A 20,771-nucleotide genomic window follows, 5' to 3' on the forward strand; every position below is an offset into this window, starting at 1 on the left:
CTATTTCTAAATTACTTAAATTTAGCATTACAAGTAGTAAGTATACATTATCGCATGCATAATTAAATCATGGCTCAGCAGCTGCTCACAAAGCCAGTATTACGTTGAATCTGCCAGACGCAAAATGAAAGCTGAACCGCAAAGGAGAATTTGATCTTTCCAAGCAGCGATCTTTCTGTGATTTTATTGTCTTTGCTCATCGGGCTGTGGTTACCCATTTTATTGTGCTGTCTGCAAAGTTCTTGCAAAGGCTGCATCACCTCGCCGCTGGGTGCTCTGGGCCACTCACAGGCCGGCCACTCTGGTTTACACCAGCCTCTGGGGGCACCCACCCAGGCTGCCTGACACTGGTCAGCGGCGAGGTTGAAAGCTGCCTGGCAGTGGGCGGTACAGAGGTGGGAGCCAGGCATGCACCTGTCTGCCAAGCACACACAGCCCCAGGTGCCCTGCAGCCCCCCGCCCCCGTCTTCTCTCTGGGGAGCCACTTTCCCTTGACAAGCAGCACTACGGGGCTCTCACTCTCATCTCTGGCTCCCCTAGCAGCCTGAGCTGCAGACGGACTGTGGAATGTCATTCCAGAGGGAGGCTCTGAGCTTTTGGAAGAGGGGGAGGGGGAGCAGGCGACTCCCTGAGAAAACTGCGTGGCCTTTCTTTCCAGCCGCCAGCCCCTCCCTCTGTGGCAGGCCACTTTTCCTGCAGGGGTGAATGCTGCTTCTTGTTTCTCTCTCTACCAACTCAGAACAAACTCAGGGGCCAACGAGGGCTACACGCCTGGCTAGAAATTCTCTTCGATATCCAGAAAAACCTCAAGAGACATCTGCTACCTCTGAGCGAGGCCTAAAGGCCCACTTTCCCATCACTGGGACTAGTCCTTAGTCCTTCCCGTGGAAATTACACGGCTCATAAGAAAGGCAGATGCGTGAAACAGATCACACATGGAAAAGGTCACTCCAGTTAAAACCCTAGGGATCCCAGCGGGTGTAAACCCCGGATGAGACCTGCAAGCTCTTCTCTGGGGCCAGACCCCCCGAGAAAGCCCTGCTCTGCCCAATCCCTTCCCTGCCTCTGGGTCCCTCCCTCGTGGCCGGGAGGGGCAGCCTGTTAACCCCGCAGCAGGCCTGGTGGCTGTAGATGTCTCTGCATGTCCTTAGGTTCTGCGGAATGTGGTCCCCACCACAGCTCAAGTCTGTCCCTCCGCGTCCCACGGTCCCATCAGTACACAGAGCATCTCTTCTCTCGGGATGATAGACACACCCAACGTCAGAGACGCCATTGAACTCCGGATGGGGGTTGCGCGGACTTTTGTTTTTCCTGACTATCGGATGTTATGGATACTGCGTACGTGACTTCTCTTTTTCCTGGGAATGTCGGTTTCGATTTTATCTTCAATTTTTTTTTAATATACTTTTATTGATTTCAGAGAGGAAAGGAGAGGGAGAGAGAGAGACAGAAACATCAATGAGAGAGTATCATCGATCTGCCTCCCGCACACCCCACACTGGGGACCGAGCCCGCAACCCAGGCGTGTGCCCCTGGCCAGAACTGAACCCGGGACCCCTCAGTCAGCAGGCTGACACTCTGTCCCCACTGAGCCAAACCAGCCAGGGCTTTATCTTCAATTCTGATGATGAAGAGAGACTCCGTTTTGACTCCCACTTTTTAACCAGGTCATAAGGATGTCGGAAGTCCCGACCACGCCCTGGGAAAGATTCGTGGGCTGTTCCATCAGGATTTTTAAGCTCACTCGGAGGCACACCCCCCAAATCTACAGTAGGAAAGTGGGCCCCTGGATTTGCCTTTAAATATCCAAAGGGTTTAGGTTCTACCAAGTTGACAGGTTTGCCTTTTCCCAGGTACTTTCTCAGAGGGAGGAATTCTAATTTCCCTTGAGTCTCCTGCACTATCCCACCAATGCCCACCCCAGATCCGGGACACTTTAGTGCTTATAGGACTGCAGGGCGGGCTGCAGCCTCACCTGAACCCGCAGGTAGCACCCTGGGGCCCCGGGTTTCTCACTGTGATTGCTCTGAATTGCACTGGTTTTATCAGCTGCGTCTCTGCCACCGTGTGCTTGCTGGAGCCTGATACCACTGCTGTGGCTGTCCTCTCACATGTGATGGAGAATGAGACGTCACATTCGGGTCTCCAGCTTCACATGGTGTGGAAGTTGTTCTCCAGAATGCACTTGCCTCCTCTTGATGCATTCATCTGTCCAGAACCGACCGGGATCGTAGGCCTCAGGGTTGCCCCAGAGACGTACTTGGGAAAAGTAGTTCTGCCGAATTGAATCCTGGGAGCGGCGCTGGGCTGGGCATCAGACACATGTGGGTGGGTACCTTCTCTCCCCGGGTCACTGGCCAGCATGTGACTCTAGTCCATTCATCTAACATCTTAGGAGCTTTAGTTTGCTCCCCTCTGAACAATGAAGTGGAGAGTGTTGCCTCTACTTACCTCATAGAGTTATTTTAAGGATCAAAAGAGAGAATATTTGTGCAACAACTTTGTAAATGGTGAAAGCCTGTTCGAATGAAGCCCTGGGGACACTCTAAGCACAAGGTAGAGGTTAGGACTGGCTCTCACGTGTTCACTAACCTCTGGCTCCGGGGACTGCAGGCCTGTGGACAGGTGACAGTGGAGTAAGTCCTGTCAACCAAGTGACGGGCTCAAGCAGGTGTCCTAAGCAGACAAGGCGCTCAAAGTGCCCATGAACTTGGGAGGACTTCACCAACCTTGAGCCCTGGCATTTGCCAACTACCCCCATGCACCCAACACTGCACAAGAGCATTTGATAAACAATTTAATTTTCACCTAATACAGACCCCTCTTTATAACTCCCACCGAGGAGACAAAAGCTTGGCGTTCCATCACTAACAGCCGATCACACAGCTAGTACTCAACTCACCCAGTTTTAAGAAGCCACCCCCCCGAAGGAGGCATCATCAGTGTCATTACAGCTTTCCAGAGGACAGGAAGCACCGCGCAGGAAACATGCACACCAGCTGGGAGACACGGCAATTTCAGAAGGTTAAACCCTGTCCGAGGAGGAAGGTGCTGCTTGTGGAAGAAGTGCAGTACTGACATGGACCAGCTTGAAAACCCCTCGGTGGGTGCCCACCAACGCCACGCGGCACCCACAGCTCCCACCTTCCTGAGTGAACGTCTTTCTGTCTGTCCTGCTTGTCTCCATGCTTATTGCGTTTTACAGATTGTCGATGGCAGTGCTACATATTTTTAGATGTGAATTTTTACAAATGAATTAAGTAGGGAAAGAGCCTCTGTCTTGCTAAGCACAAACAGTCCCCAACTTTTATGTGTAACATATTCCCAGGAACATAGATGAAAGCCCAATGTGCAAAAGTCAGAACCTAGAATTGTGTGTCATACGGGAGCTTCTGGCCCCAGAAAGCAAAGATTGAGCAGCAGGAAGGCAGATCCCATACCGAAAAGCAATGCATTTGTTTTAGTCTTGCTATCATTTGTTGAATGGCTAAACCATCGCCCTCTCTTGACACCCGTGGGGGTTCAGGTTAAGGGATCCCTAAAGAGGAATGGCAGTTAAATCAGAGCCATTGGAACCACAGGAAGCATGAAGCCAGATGCTGGAGTTGAGGACTGATGTCCAGACAGGAGGCCTCTTCAGTTGCCCACCGCCCCTGGGCTCTAGCATTCTGACCGACTTCCTAACAAGCCTTCCTAACTGCGCCTCTGCCTGTGCCGTTCTCTCCACCTCGGATGTCTCCCATCCTGATTTACCAGCTGCGGGAGCATCTGCTCATCTTACATGACTCAGCCTCAGCCTCGGCCCCTTTGTCCCAGCCTTTCCTGACCTCCTCGCACACGGACCCCCTCCTCCTTTGTGCCCTCACTAGATCATGGATGACCTACGACATAAGCCTTTATCACTTCTACTCATTGGCGTCACTGTTCCCTGCTGCTAGATTGGGATTCAGAGCCTGGAACATAACAAGTGCCCAATACTTGGAGGAAGAGAGGTGTGGGGGTAGGGTGGGGGGAACAGATGGAAGGGCGAATGTTGATGCTGTTCAACTTAGAATGTGTGGAATGCATTATTTGATCTTAAGGGTCTTAGGAATCTGTGTAGCATAAGGAAAGGAGCCGAAAAAGAATTTTCTTCTGTTTCCTGGTTTAGCATTTGGCATGCAACTGGAAGAGCAAGAAAGTATTCTGAAATCAAAACAGAGGACAGATCTAGTGGCCCCACACTTCCACCCTCTAGAATGTCGGGATATTTAATCATCCAGCTTATCCCTCTAATACCATGGAGAAGGAGAGGCTCAGAGAAGTGATGAACCCACGGCCATGTAGCCGGCTGGTGTCGGGGTCATAATAGTGCGCAGTCTCCTGCCCTCCTGATCCTATGTTTGCTAATTTCACACATCGGAACACCTGTGTGCGTTTCATAAATAAAAAAGCAACGCAAGAGAGAAGCCACTGCGATTTCATTTGATCTCTGCCGGTGGCTCCTGTAAGCTGAGGGCATCTGCATCCTAACGCAATCTGCCTTGCAGACTCTGCCAGTTGAACGAGCTGCTGTGGTAACTGGAGAGCTGTTAGGCCTGTTTGGTCACAACAGGGCCTCAGCCGGTGTGTCTAGTCTCACCAGTCTGGCTCCTGTCCTCAGTCTGGTCCACGGGTTAGGAGAGCAGGAACACAAATGACCCTCCTGCAGGCAATAAGAAAAGGAATGTAAGAATTGGCCCTCAGCACCCAGAGGTGAAACAGCATCAGGAGTGGAGTGATGGGATATCCTGACCCTCCCCTCGCGCTGGCAGAATCTGAGGCCTTTAGAAAATGGGACAGAAGAGTCACAGCTTCAGTGAGTGTCCTCCCTGATGACTTCGTTCAGCACATTAACAAACTCCATGTGTCACTGAATGGGAATTCCCTCTTTCACCAACGGGGAATGCTGTTCTGAAAATTCAATGTAGGAATGTCAGATGATAGCATGGAATGGAGGCTAAGGAAGTATTTCTTACACATGTGTCTTGTAAAAGTCCTTTTCTTAGTAACGAGCCTTCTTGTTCCAACCATGTGCTCTTTCCCAGAAGTCTGTTTGTCGGAAAAATGGCCGCTATGTGTAGAAATGATTAGCACGTGTCCTCATTTCCTCTGTGGCTAATTGTAAGTTGGCAGCTACTTACAGCATGGCAGGAAAACGAAGTCTTTAGTTTATTTGGGGGGCTGTCTTCCAAATGTTGCTTATTTCTGAGAAGCTAAACACAGTTGGTTTATGGGAGCACTGGAGCATCCATCTGCCCCCCATCGCACAGGCCCGCATCTTCCCATGCTGTAGCCCAGGGGTGCCGGGTTCCAGAAGTAAGGGGTGGTATTTTGGGATCTACCTCGATTGAAAAGTTCTGAGAACTTTTCTTTTTCCATCTACAAGAACCTACAATTATGATTATCCTATCATGGCCAGAAAGAGAGCATGATTTTTTACCAAGTAGAGAGGGGGCCATGTGAAAACATACCTTGCAGCTACAGACACGCTTGCATTCTCTCAGCCACCAATGCAATGGGAAAAGGCAGTGGTCGGCAAACTCATTAGTCCACAGAGCCAAATATCAACAGTACAACGAGTGAAATTTCTTTTGAGAGCCAAATTTTTTAAACTTAAACTTCTATCACCACTTCTTCAAAATAGATTCGCCCAGGCCGTGGTATTTTGTGGAAGAGCCACACTCAAGGGGCCAAAGAGCTGCATGTGGCTCGCGAGCCGTAGTTCTCCGACCATGGGAAGGGATGAAAGGAGGAAGAGAACAAAGCAGGATATGCTCCTCCCTGTGGGAACCACAGATCTCTCCAGTCCCCGGGGAGCCCTCCCTGGTTGCCCTTTGCTTGGAATTCATCTGTTCATTCATAAAGTTTTGTGGGGCACCTCTGCTGTGCCTGGCACCGTGCCAAGTGCTCAGGACACAGCAGGGACCAGGAGAGAAGGGCTCCAGCTTCATGGCAGGGAGAGGCTACTAGGAAGGATGGACACGATAAATAAAAGTTGTTCCATAGTTCCTGTCCCTGTGATTAACCTGGAGGGATCTGTTCAAGGAAGGCTTCTCTGAGGGGTGACATTTAAGCCCAGACCTCAAGGAAGAGCAGTGGCTGGTGGGTAATGCAAAGGGTGGAAGGAGGACACTCAGGACATAAGGGCCATGGGCCGTATTGTTCACCCCTATTGTTCATCCACAGTATCGGGCAGAGAAAGGCTGGGACGCACAAGGGTCTGCCTCTATCGCCCCTGCCCCGGTCCCCTCTGAAGTCCAGTTCTTCACTCTCATCAGGAGCTTTGGGGCAGGTCACAGAAACACCCTGAGCCTCGGATGTCCTATCTGTAAAGTGGATGATACCTCCCAGGGTGTCGTGAGCTAGAACTAACCCTCTGGTGACTGCAGCCTGGACCGTCCAGTGCTGTGACCCCTCCTGGGGCCCGGGCACTGAAGGCCTGGCACTCCTCTCTCTCCACACACAGTGCTCCAGGAACTGCAGCGGGGGCTTCCAGATCCGGGAGACTCAGTGCGTGGACAGGGAGCACCGCAGCCTGAGGCCGTTTCACTGCCAGTTCCTGGCCGGCGTCCCTCCCCCGCGGAGCATGAGCTGCAACACGGAGCCCTGCGAGGAGTGGCAGGTGGAGCCCTGGAGCCAGGTACAGCCCATCGTGCACCACCCACATGGCCCGACCAACGTGACTGTCTGTGTCCCCGCGCGAGTCTAAAGCTCAGGGAAGACCACACCTGTCTCATGCCAATGACTGGCTGCCATTCAGTGACCCAACACTGTGTGGGGAGGCTCACCGGGTCCACAGCGTGAACTGTGTTGTATGGTTTCCACAGTGACACATCAGTGTCTTTATTAGAACCTAGTGTCCCAGTGGATATACAGGGGACATGGGTCCCTGCTGGGGAAGTGTATATGGACTATTGTGATGAGAGCCTCACATGCCTCTCCTGGCCTTCTGCATCAGGCTGGGGGTGATGGACAGATCCTTTCCACATATGGTATATTTTAAAGTTTCACCTCTCCGTTAAATGCCCAGATCACTGCACCAAGAAAAGAAGTGTGTGTGTGTGTGTGTGTGTGTGTGTGTCCAATTCCTCTGTTTTGTGAGGGCCCAGACCCTGCTAGGTCTTTGTCCTTCTTCAACACAGGAAAACAAGTTTACTATTCTTTGGTGAAGTATGATGATCTAATTTGCCAATAGCAAATGCCTCAGTAGACAGAAATGCTGCTCCCAAATACATCCATGCATGGTAGGAAAAAGAAAAAAAGAACCCAGCATGTTTTGAGGGTGTCTGTGAGCTAGGCATTTTGCCTACAATATTTGGTTGAATTCTCACCACAGCCAGGATAGTAGGCCTTAGGAATTCCACTTTATTGGTGGAGACATTGAGACGCGTAGGTTAAGAAGCTTACAGGAGGTCATGCAACTAGAAAATAAATGGGTGGACTATTAATTCAAGCCTAAGGCAGACTCCGGGGCCTGTACTCTTTCCACTGTGGACCTTAGCCCAGTGGCCATTGAGCAGAGAATGAACTGAGGAAAGTTAAGTTAAGAATGTTTGGGTGAACCTACCAGGTGCCAGGGAAGGGAAGGTAGAGAACCACAACTGTAAGATATAGAGCTTGGGTCAAACTATGGAAGATGGATTCCCCTAGAGCTACTCACTGTCTCCTGGGTCAAGCAGCCATGCTGATTTCTAACCCTCTGGGCCAACACCTGGTGTTTCCTGGGGCAGCAGCCACCACTGTCCCCTCTTTCTTGTCCTTCCACTACCCAGCTCTGGAGAAGATGAAGTACCTGCTATTCCCATGCTCTGGGCGCAGGCCCTCATGTATGCTGAGCCTGATGGTGGCTTCCAGAGTCCTGGAATTTACAGAGGAGCTTAGATTGCCTTGTCAGAGGAATGGCATTTGCAGGTTTTCACAGATGAGCAGTTATGTCTGCTCTCTGGTTATGAAAGAGATATATCCTTTATACTTCCTCAGTAGCTTCTGGGAGCCCCAATCATGAACCTGTTCCCAGAGCCTCCTACCACCCTCCTTCTAAATGTCTCTGTTCTGACCAAACCACCAAGTTGGAAGTCTTCCCTCCTAGGCTCCGAGCAGTGAAGATGGAAAATGCAAAAGTCAGTTGGGTACATCCTTGGAGCTGTTGAGGGACTAGACACATTAGGTACTTTCCTGAGCCATCATGACGCTGCTCTGTCCACACACACTGTCTAATGCCACATGGGAATGTCAGTGGAGTCAGCCAGCCCAGACTGCTTGCAGCTGTGGGAACGTCTCTGCTCCAGTGGGTGGCAAACTTTAGCTGCTTCCGAATCACCTGGAGTGTTAGTTCCCACATGGATGTCTGGACCCCCACTCCCGGAGTTTCCAATTCAGGGGTCTGGGATGGGGTGTGAAATTTTTCATTTCTAACAACTCAGAAGATGCTGCAGCTGCTCATCTGGGGACCACACCTCAAGAACCACTGGTTTATATCTTCTTCATCCCTTTCACCTGGAGATTACATGACCAGGTGGTCCTGAATCTCTATGCACATGTGTAGGTACACACAAGGATCACAAATGTGTGGTTACTCTCTTCTCCTCAAGGAGTTAAAAATGGAGTGAATAAATGGGGGAAAGTCCATGTTGACTCTCAAAGTCGGAACATTGTGGAAGCAATAGATTGGTTCTTTTATTGAGCAGAAAGGGCTAATTGTATATAATTTGCATTTTCCGTGGTACCACCACACACACAGTGCCTGACATGATATGGGCAAGATGTTGACACCCATCATTGTTTTGTTGTTGTTACGTCATAATTAAGACTCTTCAAAGTACTCAAAGTGCTTTTCAAGTATTTCTTGGTGAATTATTTAAATCCCTCCCAAAATTTTTAGGCAGAGGAGACAATATGTCTTGTAAAATTCTTTTAGTGAGCACAAAGCTGACACGTTTTAGAGTTGTATCCCTTCAGGAACCCGACTTGTCATTTCAGATTTATTTTGTGAGCATTATAGCCAGTGCATCAGAACCCTGAGCAAACTGACTAACTTCCCTATTCAGAATAGACACAAATTTAATTCACAGCTTTCTGCAGCAGGAAAAGAAGACCGAATCCCATTTTAACAGGAGATGAACAAACTTGTATTGCAAATGTGCGTGCTCACAGCTAATCATAATGAAAATGTCTACATTTTACATTGCCGTTTCTAGACACTGGGGCCAGAAGGCAAAACACAGATAACAGCGTCCATTCTGGAATGACTCATTTCGATTTCTAACCAAAATGCCTTCTGTCTGACATATTTGACATGGAGCTGTTTGGCATCTTCTGCTTTTTTCTCCTCAGAATTTCCTTTGTGCCTTCCTTCTCCCTCATTTTGTTGCCCCACTGTTGTCTGAAGGGATGAGTGGTCGTAAGGACCTTGTAACAGATGCTCAGATTCCAGGACAGATACTAATATTCTAAGTAACACTGCACACGACAAAAGTGGTCGTAGAAAGTTCCTCCCTTTTCACTGCAGACGTCATCGTGTGATTTCCACCTCACTGTCCCTGTTGTGTATTAGTGTTCCAGGTCCTGTGGAGGCGGAGTGCAGGAGAGAGGCGTGGCTTGTCCCAGAAGCCTCTGTGATTGGGCAAAACGGCCGGCGTCTACTGCCCCCTGCAACCAGCACCCCTGTTGTCACTGGGCCACCGGGAACTGGGACCTGGTAAGAGTCGGTTGTGTTCTCTTCGTATCTTTAGTCTTGAAAAAAGCATTTGTTTTCTTTTGATTCCAAAGAACACATATTCATTGTAAATGATCAGTGTGTCCACTGACCTACAGTGTGTTTCTACATGTTTTAGTGCTAGCATCCTTCTGCTGTCTAATAGACCTCTGAGTCTGCTAAGGCTGACCCAGAGCTGACATGGTGGTCAGTGTTTTCTGTCCTGAGTTCAGAAGAGAAAAAGATCGAAGACTTTCAAAAGATGCAGATCAAATACCAAACTATCCCAGCGGCACGGAGCCTACGGAAAGGACTTTTGGCCTGACGTCTCTGATCCTCTGGCTTTTCTTAGAGCGAATGGGAGTCGCATGTGCCGTCGAGGTTGAGGCTTAGCCTAACGAGCTCCAGGTCTCTCGTCCTCTGCCGGCCAGCTTGCCAGGTGGCAGCCAGTTGGATGGAGAGACAAGGAAAAGAATTAAACTGGAAAGGAGGGACAGATTTATTCAAAGTTGTTTTATTGTATAACTAAAACAACAGTGATACTGAAAATTAAATAAAATTCTTCCATAGGCAGATTCAGTGGGTCACTCTGACTTGTCTTTTCCTGGATTCTCTAGAAAATAAAGCCTTGAGGCAAAATTAATGACTTTATTCGGAAATACAATGCCCGGGAAGCAGACGTGGTAGAAGAAAAGGAAGGGACCAGGGATCGGGGGAGTCAGACACGAGGTGGTGCGCTCCCAGCCTGACCTTGCCCGGTGTCTGGACGGTTGATCACCCGTCCTCGAAAGGCCTTATAAACGCCCTATGAACTGCCGCCTCCGAGGGCAGTTTGTCCAGAGGCAGGAAGAGCGAAGTCTACTGGCGCCTGTGTCCCAGGAATGGGTGAAAGGTCTCCCCTCAATTGGCTAATACCCTCCATTGTCCTGGGTTAGTCATGGGCAGGTCCCACCGTGTCTCGTGTATCATTGACAACAAGAAAGCCCGAAGGAAGTGAGAGGCACACAACCTGGGCTCCAGGTGCTTCCATGGAGTTGGATTCCCTCTCAGCTGGGGGAGAGCTAAGGCCCAGCTGGGAAAGGGGAGCGCAGGGGACCTGGTACACTGGCCTCTCAACTACAAATGTTTTTAAAGTAACTTGTTCTTATGTAAGTGTATATTGATGGTTATAACACAGGCCAGTGCAGTATTTTGCGAGACATAATGCCCCCAGATAATTTGAGGTTGCTATATTCTTCTTAGTAATTTTCATTGTTCATGGCTGTCTAGTTAGTTATACCTGCACATCCATGAACAATTCAAATACTGGCATGTACTATATTTTCTTTTGGCTTTTACTATATTGTTATTTTTATTGATCATTCTTCTCCTCATACACGTGGGTTCTTTTATCTGGAACATACTATTTTTTTTAATTTATTTATTTTTTACCCTCAGCTGAGGATATGTTTTTATTGATTTTAGAGAGAGGGGAAGGGAGAAAGTAAGATAGAGAGAGACACTTTGATGTGTGAGAGAAACATGGATCATTGCCTCCCATACGTGCTCTGGCTGGGGATTGAACCCACAACCTAGGTATGTGCCGAGACTAGGAACTGAACCAGACAGGACGATGTTACAACTAACAGAGCCACCCAGCCAGGGCTTTTTTTTTTTTTTTCTTTAGTTAAATTTATTGGGGTAATATTGGTTAATAACTTAATATGAATTTCAGTGTGTAACCTTATAATACCACATCTGTATACTCTATTATGTGTTCACCACCTGAAGTGTAGTCTCCTTCTATTATCATTTATGTGACTCCTTTAGCCTCTTTGTCTTTCCCCGACCCCCCATTCCCTCTGGCAACCAGCATTCTGTTGTCTGTACCTATGAGTTTGTTTTGTTTGTTCACTTGTTACTTTTGGTTTTATAACCAGCATCTGAATGAAGTCATATAGTCCTTGTCCTTTTCTGACTCATTTCACTTAGCATAATACTCTCAAGATCCATCCATGTTGTTGCAAATGGCAGTAGTTCGTCTTTTTGTGGCTGGAAGTATTCCATTGTAGTATGCACCACATCTTCTATATCCAGTCCTCTGTTGAAGGACACTTAGGTTGTTTCCATGTCTTGGCTATTATAAAAATAATTTTGCAATAAACATAGGGTACATATATCTTTACAAATAAGTATTTTCAAGTTTTTCAGATAGGTACCCAGAATTTTAAAAGCATATATTTGGTAAATTCAGACACATTTTCTTACATGCCCAGGAATCATCTTGTCTAAGCTGCTTTTACAGACCAGCAAACCTCCCTTCTGCCTGCGGTGGCCACATCATGACCTTACCATGGAGCCTTACCTGTTAGAATGGCTTGAGACCACACGTGGTCCAGCTGGGTCCATTCCAAATTCTTTCTCCATCGCACTGTGGTTTTCCTCTCCCACCTCTCTTTTTATCCTGCTCAGCTTTCTTTGCAGCTCTGTGCCCTTTCCTCACATCTGATTTCCAGCCCCAGATCAAAGCTAGTTCAAAGAAAATGGGTTGCCAAGAACCAGGGCCCAAATAGACTTTTTTTTTTTTTTAACACATAATTCAAGCTCTGTACACATTCTACTGAGAACCCAATGTAACTTAAGCCAATTTCAGTCCACGCAATCTGTAATACAGACTCTTCCTAAACTCACATCTCCATATTATTGGTGCCTTTGACTAATGACTCTGTGAGTCCAAAATAGTTCCTGAAACTTTCTACTTGACCACGGTGGCTTGGGGGTGTTCTGCTGAGTTCCCCTGGTGGGTCTGGGGGAGAATTCTGATTTTCCACGTGTCCCACTCTTTCAGTGCACGGCTTCCTGTGGGGGTGGCTTTCAGAAGAGGACTGTCCACTGTGTTTCCTCAGAGGACAATGGAACTGAAGGTCAAGACCAATGCCAGTGTGACCATGAACCCAGACCTCCCGAACTCCAAGAGTGCAACCAGCAGGCCTGCAGGAAGAGTGCTGGTGAGTGGGGGGCTTTGCTCAGGGGGGAGGCTTTTCACAGGTAAGATGTCCTGCATGACTTGATTCCTGGGTCGTGGTAGTCCCTTTGACTGAGCCGGGAACTTCATGCTGAAAGGCCAGCCGCATCGCTGGGAGGAAGCAGTCTGACTTGGTGAGGAGTGACTCTAATTCCTTAGGGATTGTCTCATCCATTTTCCTAAAGCACATCCACACTGTCATCCCACGTGGATGAGAATCACTTCTCCTTCTTCAGAGATGCTCCCGCCTTCTCAGAATGCCAGTCGTGTACCGAATGGCCCTCTGTCATTCCAGCACACTGCCTTAGGTTCCACATCTGACCCTGAGATGCAGATTTGTGTGCAAGGGATGCATTAAGAAAACACTCTTGGGAAGGACCATTCAGTGAGTGTGGGAAGCAAGACAGAAAGGAAGCTCCACCAGGCTGCCATCTCCGGCGCAGTCCTCGCTTCAGCCTGGTCCCATGGGGGAGCTCCAGGGTGCAAGCTCTGTCTCAGTTGTCTATCACACATCCCAGCAGCTTTGTCTCTCCACCTGGAAAGCCTAAAGTGCCTGAAAACTCACTTCCCCTGGGGGAGCCGTTGGCCAATGGCTGAAGAGTGTGGGGGTGTGACAGTCCAGCTCACTCGCTTCAGGAGCTGGGCTGAGACAGAACTTGCACCCTGGAGCTGCCCCGTGGGACCAGGCTGCAGTGAGGACAGCGCCGGAGATGGCAGCTGGCTGAGCTTCCTCCCTTTCTGTCTTCCCCCCATGCGCTCCCATAGTGGTCTTCCCTGGGAGCACTTTCTCCGTGAACCCTGGACACAAACTTCACCTCAGAGTCTGTTCCTGCAGAACCTAAGACCACCGGGCTAGATTAACATATCCAAAATTCATAAAGAACGCATACAACTCAGCACCCACAGAAACAAGCCATCTGATTTTAAAAGGGGCAGAGGACCTGAATTGTAGGAATCCCTTTCCATGTCCTGCGTGGTCCAGGGTTCCAGTTCAGGGTTCGAGTTCTGGAGAAGGGCCACACACAAATGAAAGGAGACTTGAAGAAATTCAATTTGGCGAAATGGGGGGCCAGGCGGTAGTCCACCTCTAGTGGGAGAACTACCGACTGCTCTGGCTCTGCCATCCCTTTTATTGAGGTTTTGGGGAAAACATCTTAGGCAAGATAAACAGAAATATACATGTAGCCCTTAGGCAGGAAATAACAAAAACTTAATGGGACAAACCAAGGTGGAAGCTGCTTCAGCTAACAATATCTCAACTAAAGGGTGAGTGGTTAGAGCAGTTAAGGTTGTTGACCAGCCTTCCTGGCTTCCTGTCAACATCTCTCTTTTAGTGAAACTGATTTGTTTCCGGCACTGAATAGACACTTATCCAAGGAAGACACACCGACGGCCAACAGATATATAAAAAGATGCTAAACATCACTGGCTATAAGGGAAACGAACATCAAAACTACAATGAGATACTACTTCATATTTGTTAGAATGGCTATTATAAAAAAAAAGACAAGAAATACATGCTGGAAAGGATGTGGAGAAAATGGAACTCTCATACGCAACTGGTGGGAGTGTAAATTGGTACACCCACTGGAAAAGTGTATGGAGGTGTCTCAGAAAAATTAAGAACAGAGCTCCCATATGACCCAGCAATCCCTCTGCTGTTATCTACCAGGAAAACAAATTGTAGAGGTACAGGTACCCCTATGTTCGTTGCAGCATTATTTACAATAGCCGAGCCATGGAACAAACAACCTAAGTATCTTTTGACAGATGAATGGGTTTAAAAATGATAACAATGTGGTGTATGTGTACAATGGAATGGAACTCAGCCATAAAATGACGAAATATTTCCATTTTCCACAACATGGATGGATATTGAGAGTACTGTGCTAAGTGAAATAAGTCAAATGGAAAATGACAAGACCTGAATGATTTCACTCATATGTAGAGTATTTGAAAAAGCAACAAACCAACAAACGAAAAAGGAAAAAGCTCATAGATACAGACAATAGAATGATAGTTATTAGAGGTGAAGGGCAGTGGGGGAGGATATATATGGTGATAAAAGGAGATGACTTTGGGTGTTGGGCACACAACAGAGTACACAGATGTCATATTATAAAGCTACACACCTGAAACTTATATGATGTTATTATTAACCAAAATCACCCCAGTAAACTTAATTTAAAAATAAGATATTGAGGCAATGGAATCCTTCTATGTTGTTTTGACTTTATCTAATTGAAGAAGCAACATAGTCTTGGTTGAACATGCCTAGTATTATCAGTTATTTTTAAATTATATGTAGATTCTCTTTAACTGTCTTATTGCTGAATAATATAATCTGCAATAACCAAAACTGGGTTAAATGCATCCCTGGTATTTTTATCTTGAATTCAAACACTGAAGAGATGGTAACTAACAGTTGGCTGGCAATGGGTGGAAATAACAATGAATTTCACTTGCCAACAATTGTCAGGGCACGGAGTTAATCATTAGCTTCTCTTGAAGGCAGAGCCATGCTTACTCATGGAGAAACAATATGAAAGAGCAGCTGTAAGAAATTTCTCAATTGAAAAGCCACCCACCCACCCTGTCTGCTGTGCCCTCTAAAATGCTTTGAAAATAAGTCATTCAATGCCTAGACCCTTGTCAGCCATCCAGCCATCAAGTAAATATACCCCCTGTGTCCATCTTGTAAGATGGGGCATGAGTTCGTGTCAAGTTTGTCCTCCTCCAGGCCTTTGCACTTCCTTTGGGTGCCATCTAACCTGTTAATGACTTCAAATCCAAATCAAAACGACCATTTCTGTCACAGGGACTATAAAAACCCTTTTCATGTATCTGGGCTAAGAAATAAAACATCAGAAATTGCATTCAGAAGTATTTACTGAGTATCGGCTATATTCTATGCATTACATTTATAATTGTTAAAAACCAGAGAAAAAATCTTATGCATTCTATTCCTGGGTGTTTTTTGTTTTAATTTGGGAATGAGGGGTAGAGAGTGCAAGAAAAATAATGAGGAAAGTAACAGGGACAGTACTTACACCCAAAGTTGATACAAATGAACATCTGAGCCAGCAAACGTCTTATTGGAGAATATTCTTCTAGATGAATAGGATTTCGTTCAGTAATTTATTCAACAAGTACTGTTGATAATGGCCTATGTCTCAGGCAAATGTTAAAAACCAACGGTACAGAATAAGTAGGACAATCCCTGGCTTCAAGAACCCAACGTCTTACAGAAACTGTATTTGTCAACAACATTGAAATTGTTTTTCAGCTTTCTTTTGTGGACAAACTATTATCCTTTCAATCTGCATACAGCTGACAGCAAGGAAACATGCTTATACTAGTAACTGTCCCTTTAAATTTCCAAGTATGCTTTCTGTTGAACAGGCAGAGGCAAATGGGGATCTCCTCTCCAAGTTATCCCTAGTTACAAGCATTGTGTATGGTTCGGCTAGGATCCAGTTGGCTGATGAATACAATGAGCCTCATTGTTGTACAATAATAAGGAGAACAGATGCAATTCAGCCATGTCATGATGTTGGGCTCATAGTCATTGCCTAAATGAGCTGCTAAACATAGGGCTGGGACATAGGGTCCAATATAGGCCACCACGGTCCTCCACTCTTCCTCCAGTCCCCTACTCTCAAACAGGAGAACCCCAGGACTCAGCATGTGTCCAGGGCTATTGAGGACCATGTGTGAAACCCTGGATGGAACTGCAGAGTATTAAGTGAAATAAGTCGGACAGAGAAAGACAAATACCATATGATTTTATGTATATGTGGAATCTAAAAAAACAATACAAATGAGCCAACAAAATGAAACAGAAACAAACTCAAGATACAAAGAACACACTAATGGTTGCCAGAGGGGAGGGGTTTGATCAGGAAAAGGGGAAGAGGATTAAGAATTAGAAACTGCCAGTTATACAATAAGTCAGAGGGATATAGTGGACAGCACAGGGAATAGAGTCGGTAATACCATAATAACTATATATGATGACAGGTGGTTACTAGACTTATTGTGGGGATCACTTTGTAAGGCATATAAATGTTGAATCACTATGTTGTATACCTAAAACTAACATAATGTTGTATGTCAGCTATAATTAAAAATAATTTTTAAGGCAAAAAAGAAATAAAAGGCCAGGCCAGTGTGGTTCAATGGTTGAGTGTCGACCCATGAACCAAGAGGTCATCAGTTTGGTTCCCAGTCAGGACACATGCCCCGGTTTCAGGCTTGATCCCTAACAGGGGGCGTGCAGAAGGCAGCCAATCAATGGTGTTTCTCTCTCATCGATGTTTCTAGCTCTCTCCTTTTCTCTCTCTCTAAAAGTCAATAAAAACATTTTTAAAAAGTAAATATTTCCAAATAAGGTCATATTCACAGTTATCAATGATAAGGATTTCAACTTTGGAAGACACAATTCAACCCACAACAGGGTTAAAATTTGGGGGTCTGTAGGAGGCCCTTTTTGTAATGGAAGACACCCTTGAGAGAGATCACACGTTAGCCCTTAGAGAAGAATAGTCCAAGTTATTAACAGAACAGTCCAAGTCAGAGCATTGCATCACATTTGAGCAAACAAAACAGTAATGATACCACTTCAGAGATTGGGATAGCAGGCATCTGCGTGATCACCATGGCCACAAGAGAGAAGGGTGTAAGCTGAGATTTCAGCCCTCCTCTGTCTTCCCCTCTGGGCGTAGCCCCAGGGCACACACATACTCATGGCAGAAAGAATGTGGAGCAAAGAGCCACCAGGAATGCACCTGCCCCGTCCACCATCCACAGGCTTCGGGAGAGGTTGGCTATGAAACTGGGGCAGCCTCACCCAGGCTTCCACTCCAGCCCTGTTCCCAAACCACAAGCCTGGGAAGGAACCCTCCCCTTGTCCTGGACAGCAGCCCCCGTGACACGGCCCAGGCCCGGAGAACGCCGGCTGCGGGGAGGAGGGCGTGGGAGACACAGCTCACGTTTCCTCCCACAGTAGGAGTCCTTGGCCGAAACACGTGCTCGTTCTCAGATGCCAGCGCTGCTCGGGAGTTCCCTGTGGGGTTTTAGGAGAGACGGGGTGCCATGACGGTGTGAGAAGGGGCCTGAAGAAGGAAAGAGTGAGCAAGGGAGAGGTGTGGGGTTCCGGGAGCATTGCATGTTACCTGTTGTCAAGGGCACTTAAAATCTGCTCGCAAAATGGAACTTGAGAGATAACAGAAGACGTTGATTTCTCCACAAAAAATAAACAAACAAAAAGCAAGGTGGCGTCGAGGGAATGATGTGTCCTGAAGAGATAAAACGAATTTTTTTGCCTTTGTGACCTCAAGGTGGGAAAGCAGAGAGAGGCAAAAATATTGTTACAGGTTTAGAGTAACAAGGGCATTTCCTGAATTCCTACTTCTACCTACAGTTCTGTTTACAAAGGACAGAAGCCTGTGTGTGAAGAAGCTTTTCTCCGGGACTATTCGAGTCTTTTCTGTGAAGGAGAAAGACAGACAACCAGAGCTCAGAGAGGCACGCAAGCCAATGCTGAAACAATTTCACTTTATAGAAGCAAAATCTGTGACTTGGACCTTAATTAATTCCTTTCAGACCGAGAGTCTGGGGGGCCAGGCAGTCTGAGTCTCACCCATAGAGTGTGTGGTGGTAGCTCCTGAGAAATCTAATTCGCTGCTTTGTGTCTGAGGAAATCAGGACACAGACACACACACACACACACACACACACACGTGTGCGCGCGCGCACCATATTAAGGAGCTTCTTGCCCAGAGCTAGTTAGAAGGGAACAAGGGTTAGAACCCAGGTGACAGATTATACACTTGTCATGGGGATTATGTGTATCTGATGCCTTCATCTCCGTGTGTAGTTCTGGAGGGCAGGGACCACATTACTCACTCTGCTGAGCGATGGTCAGAGAGCATGGGTTAGTGCACTGACCGGTGATTGCTGGGCGCTCTGAATGGCATGACGGCTAAAAGCAAGAGCCGTAGGGTCCATACAGCCTGTGTCCAGATCCAGCTGCGCCACTGGTCAGCCAGATGACATTGTGCCAGTTCTTAACCCCGCATTTGCAAAGCAGAAGAATCGCTGTCCTTACCTGGCAGCACTGCTGTGAAGAGGCAGTGAAGCGCTGCCCGTAAAACACTGCATTTGCTGTCACATAACACCACTGCATAGCAAGGCAGCTCTGCACTCAGGGCCTTAAAACTACACTCCTGTACCTTTTGTTCAGCCTCCACAGTCACCAAGGTGCCGCTGATCTAGCCAGGCCTTACTTGGCCTTGGCCGCAAGCTGTAAGTTGGGTTGAGGCCGGCTTTGTAAGTCTCTCATCCTCCTTGGCTCAGTGCCTGCGCGAGCCATGTCCTCATGGTGATGGCCGACGCTCATCAGGGCAGGGCCACCCCTCCCCACATCCCAAGGCCCCACAGAGATCATGTCTCCTGGCGTCCCATTGCCCCAAGCAAGTCAGAGAGCTGACCCCAAAGCGCAGAAGCAGAGAAGTATTTACTCATCACCCCCCTGGTAACCTGGCAAGGGTGGGAGTGTTTAACATGCTACAGGGTGAAGGCTTACAACTGATGATTCCATTTAACACAGATACCTCACACAGTGCCTGACACATAACCAGTGTTCAGTGGATGGCCACTATTACGATGAACTAGAGGCCCGATGCATGAAAATTCGTGCAAGAGTAGGCTCTCCTTCCCCTGGCTGCCGGCACTGGCTTCCCTCCAGGCACCCAGGACCCGGGCTGCTTCCCTCCTCTGGCTGCCAGCAGGCACCCGGGACCCCGGCTGGCTTCCCTCCAGCCCCGGCTTCATCAGGAAGGACATCCGGAATGATGTCCGGTCTAATTAGCATATTGCCCTGTTATTATTATAGATTGTTAGGGAACCTTTCTTGGTAGACGCATAAGGTCTTCCCTATGAATGAATAGCAGCTGTGCTCATTCGCTGACAAAGGATAACCGCGGTGCCTCCTGAATGTTTTCTCCCCCCGCAGACGTGCCGTGCACCAAGGACAACTTATCGGCCGGTTTCTGCCAGACCCTGAGGACCATGAGGAAGTGTTCTGTGCCCACCGTGCGGGCTCAGTGCTGCCTCTCCTGCGCCCGGGCCCCCGGGGCCCACGCCCGAAGGCCAGGGAAGCCACAGTCGCTCCAAAACCCCAAAGCGCTCTAAGTCCAGGAGGGAGCCGCCGCCACCATAGCCCGCCGCAGCCTGCTGACTGTGCCCTCTGCTAACCCGGGAACCGCTCCAGGAGGTGTTACTCTGTGCACTTCACGTCCAACTTTGCATCATAACAAAACAAAATCCGCTGTGTCCCACTCGCCACACAGTGCCCCTCGCAGGAAGGGTGGGCCCCGAACACGGGCTGCTCCCTGATCGGCAGGGAGACACCCGGGAGAATTAGGCCGCTCCCGGCTCAGCTCCTGGGACAGGTGCCAGGTTAGGCAAGTCTGTGAAACGATGTCTCCTTTTCATCCCTCAAAGAGAAAAACAGAGAGGCCAGGTTTTCCCCAGACTACCTCAAAGGGCCCGGAAACAGAGTCACACTGATCCAGGGAACAAAGGGTCTTGTCAATGGACCTTGGTAGAATCATCTTGCCCCCACCACCCTCTCTGCTGGGGCAGCTGTTGTTTAAAGCATCATGGGAGAGCTTTTAGGAACATTCCCTTAGTTCTCTAGGCAGAGCGCCCCTTTCTCCACCCAGTATTCAGGTAGAGAGGAGGAGAAAGTGCCCCTCCAGCCTCGGTCTGTCCCTAACCCCTGCAGACCCCCGATCTGAGCTGTGCAGACCCCCACGCCCACCTAGAGACACTAGAGTAAGTGGGAGCAGGCAGGGACTAGAGGGTTTAGTGACTCTACAGCATTTAGGTTCCACAGAATTCCAGGCTGGAGCAGTTGTGTGTTTCTGAGCCGAGGGTAATTTCTGTGAAACTCTTAAAAAGCAAACGAACAGAAATTAATTGTGTGCTAGTACAGTTGACCCTTGCACAACATGGCCTTGGACTGCATGGGTCCACTTATACATGGAT

At 48.0% G+C, this 20,771-nt stretch overlaps 1 protein-coding gene across 1 annotated transcript in view; it reads left to right on the plus strand.

Moving 5' to 3' along the window:
* Positions 1-19,913, plus strand: part of ADAMTS12 (ADAM metallopeptidase with thrombospondin type 1 motif 12) — a 180,630-nt gene extending 160,717 nt beyond the window's left edge. The window contains exons 21-24 of the mRNA XM_008154813.3: positions 6,488-6,661; positions 9,575-9,718; positions 12,543-12,702; positions 19,735-19,913. Of these exons, the coding sequence (XP_008153035.2) occupies positions 6,488-6,661; positions 9,575-9,718; positions 12,543-12,702; positions 19,735-19,913 (657 nt within the window). The remainder of the gene's footprint in view (positions 1-6,487; positions 6,662-9,574; positions 9,719-12,542; positions 12,703-19,734) is intronic.
* Positions 19,914-20,771: the final 858 nt, after the last annotated feature.

Source organism: Eptesicus fuscus, chromosome 4 (genome assembly GCF_027574615.1).
Source record: "Eptesicus fuscus isolate TK198812 chromosome 4, DD_ASM_mEF_20220401, whole genome shotgun sequence".
Taxonomy (NCBI): Eukaryota; Metazoa; Chordata; class Mammalia; order Chiroptera; family Vespertilionidae; genus Eptesicus; species Eptesicus fuscus.